The sequence below is a fragment of the Mya arenaria genome, chromosome 16, assembly GCF_026914265.1.
Source record: "Mya arenaria isolate MELC-2E11 chromosome 16, ASM2691426v1".
NCBI classification, from domain to species: domain Eukaryota; kingdom Metazoa; phylum Mollusca; class Bivalvia; order Myida; family Myidae; genus Mya; species Mya arenaria.
Genome location: NC_069137.1, coordinates 24,217,500 through 24,229,333, shown reverse-complemented (window position 1 = coordinate 24,229,333; position 11,834 = coordinate 24,217,500). Strand labels below are relative to the sequence as shown.

At 34.3% G+C, this 11,834-nt stretch overlaps 1 protein-coding gene across 1 annotated transcript; it reads right to left on the bottom strand.

Annotated features, from left to right (window-relative positions):
* Positions 1-7,194: 7,194 nt before the first annotated feature.
* On the bottom strand, positions 7,195-8,831 carry LOC128221508 (complement C1q-like protein 4). The gene is made up of 2 exons (XM_052930115.1): positions 8,573-8,831; positions 7,195-7,613 (listed from the first exon to the last, which is right to left on the bottom strand). Exons 1-2 carry the CDS (start codon positions 8,829-8,831, stop codon positions 7,195-7,197), a joined length of 678 nt encoding a protein of 225 aa, XP_052786075.1.
* Between the last annotated feature and the right edge of the window lie 3,003 nt (positions 8,832-11,834).

The window sequence follows — 11,834 nt, the reverse complement described above, 5'->3', positions numbered from 1 at the left end:
TGGCGACGCGGGTTCGAACCCGGTCTCCGACACAATTTTTTTTTACATTTTGGTACCTTTTTTTTACAATTATGATATCAAAGCGTAACACATTCTATTAGATAATTGTCCTGAGATTCGTTACAGAAAAAAAATTTTTGGTGCCAATCTTTGACACTGTCCCTTTAAACGGTTTGATCAGTTGGGCGTATGCGTTGCGTAGGCTCCGCCGAAGGCCAACCGGCGGAAGCGGATGCTCTCACCCCAAGAAGGTCCGTCATTACTAAGTTGGATCAGCGGACTATTTTTGTGTATTCTTACGCTGGACTATATTCTTGATGTCGGATGAATTTAGTTGTTATTTACACTACTTCTATGACGTGTTTGCTTTATTTCGATCATTCTTACTCTAGACTTTGTAGAGAGCAGTCATGCCGGAGTATTCAAACAGAAAAATTTCACTGGGCCAAGGAACAAGTGGCCAATGGAACGTATCGAGGAGCTCAACCTGTCAAGTGGTTCAGAAAGCGAGAAGATGGAAGTTGGGAACATCTCGGAGACGGATTCGATTGGGACAACGAGTATCTCGAACTCAGCAGCGGGTGCGGAGCCAAACCAGAGGGATTGTGCGGGTGTCCGAAGCACAGGCCTAGACCAATCAGATTGGAACCACCTGCCTACATCTCGACCGGAACTGGATCTACTTCTTTGCTGCGGATGGATTCTATTGAACTTTGCCATCGTTGCTATAAAAGCTGCGAAAAATTGATTACGTCTCATGAGCGATATGGATGCCGGAGCAGAAACAACCAGAGTATCGAAGCGTAGCTTGTCAGACCCAGATATCAGTTCAGGAAAGGACATTGTGCGGGAACACCTTGTTGAGGAGACTCTGTATTCGTCTGACTCAGCGCTTGATAGACATAGCAATCAGAAGAGCTCTTCTGCTGCTAGACACCTGATCAACGGAAAGTACCTGATCAATATAATATTCGAGAGCACATATATCAAGGACGAAATGGCCTTAGTTCACAGGAATTATGCCAGGCACTACTACTTTCAATGGTGGTAATATGTACCAAATACTAATGGGATATCATTTAAACGGTGGGACAAGTGGCTAAACAAACTCAACAATAGGCAAAACGGTAAAAATCGTACTCAGGAGCACAATGGTATATTTAACAGGTTAAGTTGAACTATGAAACCTAAGTTGTACAAGTTTGTACAGCACAAAATAAAATACAACTAACATAGCAATAATGAACATCTTAACAACTGCACTGTAATTTCACATGCAAATTTACAAATTGTGAGAATACCATTTTCATAAATAACTGTATGTATGGAATGAATGTGAATTGTTTATACAAACACAATCTGCATTTGATTGTATGAACACATTGAGAATATTTACATATTGCATTTAATAAATTACTGCTATTCTTAAAGGATATTGCATCTTTAAATAAACGTCTTGATGATATATTTATTCCATTTATAAAATGGATTCATTATCTAATGTTTATGTAAACAAATTATATATCATCAAACATTACCAATATTAGGTGCATATACATGATACATAGCAAGTAATGGTTAATATGACAAAGCACCTTACTTTATGAAGATAAAAAATCAATTTCAAATTTGGCCTCTTAATAACACAACAAATAAGTATTATCATTTTTAAAATAGTTATCATAAAAAAAATATGATAATTATTTTAATAATGTTAATACTCATTACTCTTTTTTCAGAATATTTGAATACCGATTTTGACATTCGAAAACCAAACGTTTGATCGAATATTCCAATATGCGAATATTCGTTTGCATCCCTAAAAAATACATAAACTTACAGTTACAGCAAATATCAAAGATTGTTATGACCAAAAAGAGATGAGAATTTCGAAAAGCACTATCCCATTAGAAACTTTTTCATGGAATTACTCAGTTATTCAATGGGATAAGTATAATGGTGTTGATTATTATAACAATTGTAAAAGGATTAAATAAAATCATAAACGTATAATTACAGCACTTATCACGGATGAGAATGATACCAACAAAAGTAAGTATTAAAAGCACTATCACATAAACAATAGCCGTCGTAAGACAGCGCGCTCGACTACGCCGCTTTGACTTAGAATACAATAACGATGTCATAATACCAAGTTTGGTCTCTTTATGTCAAACCTAACTAAAATTATTCGATACATAAGGTGACTTTGATGCTGCCCTCCCACCAGCCTGCCCAAACAATGACGCAAGTCATTCAAATAACTTGATTTCCCATAATGAAAATGTGGTTAAGAATATACAAATATGCCTTTCAAAGGAAATTTTAAAAAATCAAAAAAAAGATCAAGAGTCATAATTTGTATGTAGGCTTAAAACGGAGTTATGTTTCTTGTTGTAAGATGGTCGTAAATAATTTTGAATTTTATTAAGTGCATTTAATGAACGGTATAAAAGTGTTTTTTTATTAAAATTCCAACTTGCCCTTAACTTTTACTTGCCTAAAACTTTAACCTAAGTCAATCAGGGGCCATAACTTGTATTAAGGATATGGAGTTATGTAACCTTATTGGGTGATGGTCTTGAACAATTGTGTTAAGAATTAAGTCAATTGAATGAAGGGTATAGAAGTTATTAAACAATATCCCAACCTGCCCTAAAACGTTAACCTAAGTTCCATAGTCAATCAGGGGCCATAATCTGTGTTAAGAATAATATGGAGTTATCTAACCTCATTATGTGATGGCTGTGAACATATGTGTGAAGTATTAAGTCAATTGAATGAATGGTGTTGGAGTTTTATGTAAAAAGCCCAACTTGCCCTAAAACTTTAACCTGCCCTTAAACTTAAACCTAAGTCAATCAGGGGCCATAACTTGTATTTAGGATAATATGGAGTGACGTAACCTCATTGTGTGATGGTCCTGAACAACTGTGTGAAGTATTAAGTCAATTGAACAAAGGATATAGAAGTTATTAATAAATATTCCAACTTGCCCTTAAACTTTAACCTAAGTTCAATAGTCAATCAGGGGCCATAATCTGTGTAAAGAATAATATGGAGTTATCTAACCTCATCATATGATGGCCCTGAACAACTGCGTGAAGTATTAAGTCAATTGAATGTAGGGTATTGGACTTATAAGTGAAAATCCCAACTTGCCCTAAAACTTGAACCAGACGCCGACGCCGACGCTGGGGCGAGTAGTATAGCCCACTTATTCTTCAAATAGTCGAGCTAAAAAGTATACAATGTCATGGAAACCATAGAACACGTGCTTGGTATTAATTTTATCATGATACTAATAACCATTAATAAACATATGATAAAATATCATAGACTTACAGTTTCAGCAATTATCACAGTAAAAGGAAAGAATAATACATTCACAATAGAAAGGAAATTTTAGTATTAAAGCCATTTTACATAAATAATACATTGTCATAGAGATGCTAGAGAAAATGCATTGATCAATGTTATGATGAATATAACCATTATTGAAATATCATAATTTGTTCGTCAAGTATTATTCCATAAATAAGCCACTGTCATGGAGATACTACCACACTTATAACGTTCATAGAAACATGTTATGCTGATGACGGTGGTTTTGCTTTCCGCTTCTTTCTGGGAACCTGAAAAAGAAAAGAACTAGTTTGAGATTTTTATATGTACATGCGTAAATGACACATCCATATTAAACGAATGAAACCCGATATGGTCTTTACCAGACCTGAAAAGGGGCAGAGTGCTGATGAAAACGAGAAGTATGCTAAAAAAGGACAGAGTACTTTGGCAAAAATGGGAACATTGTATCTGGCTGTAAAGAATATTATGAATCTAACAGGACATTTGTAAAAAATAAAAATAGTCTATATATTATAATAATAATAATTCCGACGAGTTTCAAAAGTATATTGCACAACACCATTCAAATTTACCGGTTTATAAATCCTCTCTGCTTCGCTTCTTTCATCCGCTTCTATCTTCTTATCGTCCAATGTTCCAAGCTTAGGGAATTTGCTGATGACATAATGTCTGAAAAGGAGCGATTCGAATGTGGCATTTAACAAAGCAATCGATGCACAAATTTAAAGCTGCACAGATGGACCGTTTTTACAAAAAAAATTGTCTTGGAATGCGCCAATGTTTGCGTAAATCTCTGGTAACCATTAATATAAAACTTCTGACAAAAGATCTCGCAGTTCCAATATTTACGTTCAAGAACTAATGTTTTATGGTACAGTCGAACCCCGTTGGCTCGAACATCGATACATCGAGCCTTGGGAAATTTGAGCCAAGCGGAAATGCTTGCATTGGGTACAAAAATAGGTCCTTTTCAACCACTTCGATCAAACATGGAAATCGAGCCAAGCGAGTTCGAGTCAACGGGTTTCGACCGTATTCATTAATTTGAGTCGTTTGCCGTGTATTTTTTATTTCTAAATTTAAAATGATCGCCAATCTATAGTAAATCCAACATTTTTTACTGCTAAATTGGAATTACTACGCGATCTGCTTGCAGCGTAGTTAAATGTAAAAACATCATATATGAAACGTCCATTTACATCCAATTGTTTTTTTATGGAAAATGACTGAACGAGGTTTTCCAAAATAATCCACTCTAGTCCAATACAACATCCTGGATCAAAACGCAAAACTATTAACACTAGTATACAGCTGACATCACTCGTAATTAATTTAGTAATTGTTATCAATATAGAACATTTTACCAGTTTTCAAACGGCTTACGTTTTCAAATGTATTTTCATCTTAGCATGTTCCTTACTTGAACAAATAATCGGTGAATAATAATTGGCGATGAAAGTTTGTCCCACAGACCTTCTTAAATGCGATCTTATCCACGCCAGCAACATATTGCATGTCCTAAGATCAGTTCTTGCATAATTCTATTCCAAAAACTATGTATGCAGTAAACATCATTTTCTTACAATCAATAGTATATATTTAATAACGACTTAATGGAGGTTATGTAAATGAGAGACAAGTAAACGATTATTACAAACTGACCAATCAAACCTTCCAATTTATTATAATCGTCACACCATAATCGAGATAAATTCGAGAAAAGCGGGGATATAAGAAACAACAGCATATCAATGCATATTTTTATTTATCAAAACCTATTTTATGACACTTAAAATATTGCTAATTGTGAAAAATTTAAACACTAGCAAGTGCATAGATACACAAATACGTTTAACATTAAATCACATTTTTAAAAATAGAAAATTGCGCATGTGAATTCAGTCAATGATCGGTGTGTTGCAAAAGGTATTAACGTATGGAGAATGCAAATATAATTTGGTTTCTAAATAAATGAAGGTTATTTCAATGCGGTCCGAGACCTTAATAAGTTGTGCAGCAATAATTCGATTAAAGGCCGCGTTACTTATAGTTTGTAAAGAACAATAGTGTTTACATTTTTATAATAATCTTTTTTTTTTAAATAACACCCTCATTGATACCCCCTCCCCATATTTCCGATACCACTTCACCTCAGTTTTGACTGCTCCCTGAATCAACAGACACTGTCGTCATATGTTGACGATGCAAAACGTGATTATATACATCATTACAAAGGAAGAGGTTTTTTTTGCGTTCGGAGACCTGAGTGTGTTGTTCAATGTGTTCAATACAACATTTGAACAAATACTATTATTTTCCGAACAAGAATGTATAAAAGGATTCAAATATTTAGACTATTAAATCATCATTCATGTTGTAAGTATCATCGCATACATTTGATTTATTATAATATAAAGCCAAAAAGGTTGTCATCTTAAATTCAAACCTGACCCTCTCTGTGTATTGCCTGCTACCAAAATGTATAGACAATGTCAATATCGCACTTAAATCAGAACAATGAACAAAGAAGCGCTGGCACTGGCGATGTGTTCTCGGACATGCACATGAAAATCAGAAAAAAGTGTGTGTGTTTTTAAAGTAAAATAAAATGCATTGAAAACTATTAAGCGTTCTTTTGCTTTTTGTTGTGCTGTTTTTATATAAAATAAACATTGAACAATGTATCTAAGCAAATTAGTAAATTACAAATTCTAGGGACAGGCAAATCAGTCCAGCTACGCTTCTGACTAGTATAATTACACTATACGCAAATGCGTCTAAAAACGAAATAGTGTATACAATTTTCGAATTCACTTCACTCGAAAATACCATCAACCTATCGTAAATGATAATGCAGCTGCTCGTTCTAGCCCAGTTTAATACCGATAATGTTTCCTGACACAATAGCAAATTAAGGCTGAGATCAATAGTACATTAGAGCAGAGGCAGTTTGAATATACCGTTTTTATGTATTTTAAAGCTGCACTCTCACAGATTGATATGTTTACATTTTTATATTTATTTATTTTTGTCTCAGAATCAGCTGACTTGGGCCATAATACCTTCAGTTAAGTCATATAAGATACCTCACGATTGAACAGATCTCAACTGTTTGGAAAACTACCGATCATGCGATCTTCCTTAAAGTGTTTGTAACGCTTTTAGCAATAATATATCAATGTTCGAACTTCAATATGAAAAAAACACGTAGATCTGATCTTTTGTCGGCAGTCTTATATCACTGGTTTGCACAACACTTGGCACACGTCATAAACATTTCAAAATGGTCAATCTGTGAGAGCGCTGTTTCAATGTTCTTTTCAACGTAGTACCGTTTATTTTAGCTTTCCGAAAATGAAATATCGCTATATCAAACAGTGCTCGATATTTTTTATACCGAACAAATACTGTTTACATCGGTTACGTCTGTGAAAAGCTTAGCGTCTTTTTGACACGGAGTATCAACTATATGTTATAAACGTCTATCATACACAATCGCTTGAGAAAACATGAACTCATATTAAAGAGTGCACGCGAGTATCGTATTCGAAAAATCACATTAATCATTACAAAAAAACTCATGGTGACTGTTGGAACTTGTATGTAGGCATAGTCAGGTGCGGTATGAATATATTTATTCTTTTTCAAGGTTTGCCTCCAATATATCAACGGAAGTTAACACATGTATGCATGCATAGAAAGCAATAATTAATTCAACAATGCAATTGAAGTAAACAATAAATTATTGTTATGTCGTTACAAAACATCTAATGCACATTGTCTTCCAGACACATAGATACGAGAAGGAAATTCGCACAATACTTGTCACTCAATAAGAAATCCGGAAAAGAACGTGTTCCTTTCGCTTCCTTCGACATATTTGTTCGATTGTTTACAGTCAACATGAACGCGGTCGCCTTTCACAAGCTCCATAACGGTAACGACACTGGAAGAATCAAAATGATGCGTGTTTCCGTTCACATTTGCAGACAGTCGAAGATACAAATTGTCGTTCATTTTCAATTGGTAATAATCGGTAGTTCCACTGCTAGATGAACCACTATAGTAACCGGTGATTTTGACAGAGATCAGATACAAGCCTTCTATTGGTGCAGTAAACGTGCCTGTTTCGCCGTTGTATGCTGACCCGATGTTGGTTACAACATTGTCAAATAAAATCGTCCGTCCTGCTGTTGTCGCCGATATATCTTTTGAAAGGATGGCTAAAAAGGCCGGGCGAGGACCTGAAAAAAGCAACATTTTTGTTAAAGTAGCATTTCTAGATAATACCTTTTCAAAAATACGTATATAGCTACTTTGCAGTCATGTTGACATATATAAATCATTGGAGGATTAAAGTCTAACGCCAAGCAGATATTTTAATGAATTTTCGTGTTAAATTATTTCTTTAATGATCGAAACAGTAAATGCATATGATTTAGGTACAGATAAAAATAGCGATATTTTTGGCGTTTTTTTTTAACTAAACGGAATTTGTGGCCGCGTAGATATATTATTTTTTTTAAAGACTTATATGTTTCATTTGTATCTAAATCATTTGCTTTTTGGTTTTATCATTCAATTTAAGTGTGTTAAACATGCAGTTGCATTAATGCACCAACCTATATTGTGCGCCTTTAAATGTACAATCTACAATATTTTCGAACTTTTAAAAACAACCCCTCACGACACGTTATGGAGAAGTTAGCTCTGCAAACATCATTAAAGCCACAAATGTAAAACCATATACATAACCATAAAACAAAGTTATCGATTGTCGCGGAAAAAAACGCATATAACTACTTCACATTATGGTTATATAATGTTCAAATATCGGTGTAGAACAACAAATACGGTTCATATTGTGGCTGTTATACAGTGTATGCATTGCGACACAAAACTAAAATCTCTGCAAACGACAGGTTATTACGGAGACAAATTAAAAGACATCTGTCCCTCATGTTCAGGGCAATATCAAAGAGTAAGATTAGAAAACAATCACATCTATTGATTTATTTTAATCACTTAAAATATTTTTGCTACCTTTCTTAAAATAATAACTGAAAAGTAACAAAATAACGAGAGTGAAAACAAAGGCTTCAAAATTACATTAAAGAAGCTGAGACAAATATTTCGTTTTTTAATCCTCGAATAACTCTTATCATACAATAAATGTGAGAATACTAAAACAATATACAAATACCTTTACGTTTTACTTGAAATAAATCTGTTGCCGCGTAAGTTGTATTTAAGGCGGTTCTTGTTCTCTCCAAGCCATCTTGAAGAGCGAGAGACGAGGCAGAGTTAATGTCGACAGTCTCTTCCAGTCGATGTAAAGTTGTGTTTGTCACTTTTAATTCAGTCTTTATAGAGTCGAGTTCGTTCAAGGACTCTTTGAGATTTTTGTTTTCAATCTGTAGGTTTTCAACAGTCTTTGCAAGTTCTTCCAGCCTTATTTCCATTCGAATAGCCTTTTCTAGCAGTCGTTCATCGTATTCAAATCTCGTACACCCTGGCTCCACAATACCACTGCTTACACAAGAGAGGCACAAAAATGTAACACATATACGGAAGAGCATATTTGATTGGTCTAATTCAGTTTGATCAGCAATTGTTAATGTTGATGTATTTTCTTACGTACTATCTCGGATAAGCTTTCAAGAGTTATTGTTTTGTATAACTATTTAAATGCCATTTAAGCAGAATCTTTAAAACACTTTTATGTCCTGAGCTGTTTTACAAGCAATTTTTATATTTCTTTAATCTCAGTCTTTAAAACACGTTTATGTCCTTAGCTGTTTATCAAGCAATGTTTGATATTTCTGAAGCAAGTGATGAGAACCTGACAACCCTAATGGTTTAATGTTAACACACACCCGTATTTATGTTGTTGTCCACAATCCAGACATTTCGTGGAATTTCACAGCTATTATAGAATGATTATACTATATTAGATTAAGTAATACGTAGTGTCGGTTTTTAAACCTTCAAAGTATATTTTGTGAAATGTGGATGCCTGCTGACCCACTTTCTTTTTGTTATTGTTAAAAGAGTTCATCTTACTTCGAAACCCGAACAAGAGATAACAATAAGGGTTCAAATGGCTAATGAATCACATTCGTACTTAGGGTCCTTAACACTGATTGTTTTTAAACATATGTTGTACATATATAAGTAATCAAAAAGACATACCTTGTTAATATTGACATATAATTATACGGGGTAAGTATGCAGAGAAATAAATAAGACGGATACCGGAACTTACTGGCTTCGTCAGGTTTGAATAAATAATGTGTGGGTGGATTACCTTAAGCATGTATTACAACGTGTTTCTAAGCCTTAAACCAGCTGCCATATTTCGTGATAAACAATTACGTGCAGATATTGATATAACAACGAATAGCGAATCTTAACTTAGTTTAATGACTGTTTCCTATTTAAAAATTACTTTAGCAATTGTTCTAATAATTACACCTCACATTTAGACACGATCCGTGACAAGCAGTTTCTGTATGTTTTAGGTACATATGACGTTATAGGTTCCTATTTGTGTAAACATAGATACTTCCAAGCTCAATACTCACTAACGTCTTAAGTCTGAGTTTGAGACTTTAGACCCAAAACTACAAATCTTTATAGTTCTAGTAATGTAAAACAAATGCTCCATTTGATTAAAATAATATATTTTATAATATCTTTAAAAAAAATTCTGCAGAAATATGTATATCAAAGAAAATATGTTACTTTCAAAAATTCATTTTACTGAGTTTTCTCAGTGCCATTAAGATATGTTTAATCTTTACATGTAGACCGTTTATTTTGTAAAAAACAACACTGTTAATATAGTAGTAAGACCGTTTCTCCCATAAAACACATGGATGTTTAATAACGAATGTAGAAATTGTTAATCAATTTTCAGCTGAACTTTTGGAGAGTTCAGTTATGATTAAACCTGTATTATTGGGTGCAATCCTTTTGTTGGGAATTGATAAAAAAGCCTGTTCACCGGAAAATATTAAACTCTTTTTTCTTGATTGAGCTGGAGCCAAACGTCAGAGAGCCTGAGGTAGATGTTGTTTCTCCCACCAAATTTAATGTAAGTATTAATCACATTATGTTGAAGCCTATAATTTTAAAAACCTATATCGCGAGATGGGCAACTGCGAAATAATTGCTGAAAGTTAAGCGCCTATACTGCGAGAAAATTGAGGAAAAAAGGAAGTCACCTATACCCTGAGACCATTGCTCATAGGTGGACATATTTACCGCGTGATCATGGCTGATATGTCGGCACTAATACTGCTAGATGGGTAACTATACTGCAATATTATGGCTGAAAGGTAAGCAACTTGACCGCGAGACCAAGGCTGAAAGGTGGGCACCTATTTCGCGAGACCATGGCCGACAGGTAAACACCTTCACCACGATATGGGTAACTTAACTGCGGATATATCGCTGTTAGTTGGGCAACAAGTCTGTAGACCATGGCTGATAAGTGGGCATCTTCACTACGAGACCATGGTTAATAGGTTGGCACATTTACTGCAAGATCCTGGGTGAAAGTTTAGCACCTTTTTCATAAAGCTCTATGTTGAATCACCAGCCAGTTTCCAGTTTCTATTGAAATTCTGGTACGTAAACGGTTTATTTCATACGCTTACCATCTGGGATGAGACGTATTTAGCAGAAATATTTTGGGCAATAAGCGATATATACTAAATCAAGAAGTGTAGTCCTAGGCTTGTTTGTAGGACTTGTTGATGAAAAGAGAATTAACTATCTGTCCCGGATTTGCGCATGCAAAGGAATGTGCGCAGCAAAAAATGCCTGTTACTTAATTTCCTTATTCGGTTCATACCAAGTTATTCATTTATAAACCTTATCATATCAGGGTTTAAACATAAATGCTTGTTATGTTTTGCAAACGTTAACATTAACATTTATGAATTTATTTCGCAAATGTTAACATCGTAGTCAACCTAGAAAAAATATATATCACATGCTATTTCACAACTATTTCCCCTAATATTCTTCCGATTCAACTTTGGTATTCTAGGGTCACTCTTTGGGCATGTTTTTGGCATTGCTTGGACAACCTCCGTATCTGCGGACATAAACGAACCTCTGCTGCGATTTCAATAATTTAATTTTGAAACAAGCAAATATGCTAACCCAAGGAATGATTAAAGTTGTCAATGCTTTAACTTTTTATGGATAGTTTCAATTCTATAGCATACATGATAACATTATGGTAAAATTACTAGAAATTGACACAGATAGAATGTTTTGCAACGTTTACTACTTAATCCATTTATTCACTGATGACTTCTAGACATAATGTAAAAGCACCATTTAAAAGAAGGCAATTATGTCAATATTGAACTTGTTGTGTTATGATTGAATACCACGGCTGGTGTCTGATTATACATGCATTTCTCTCGTGACCGTAGATAATTATCTTTTCA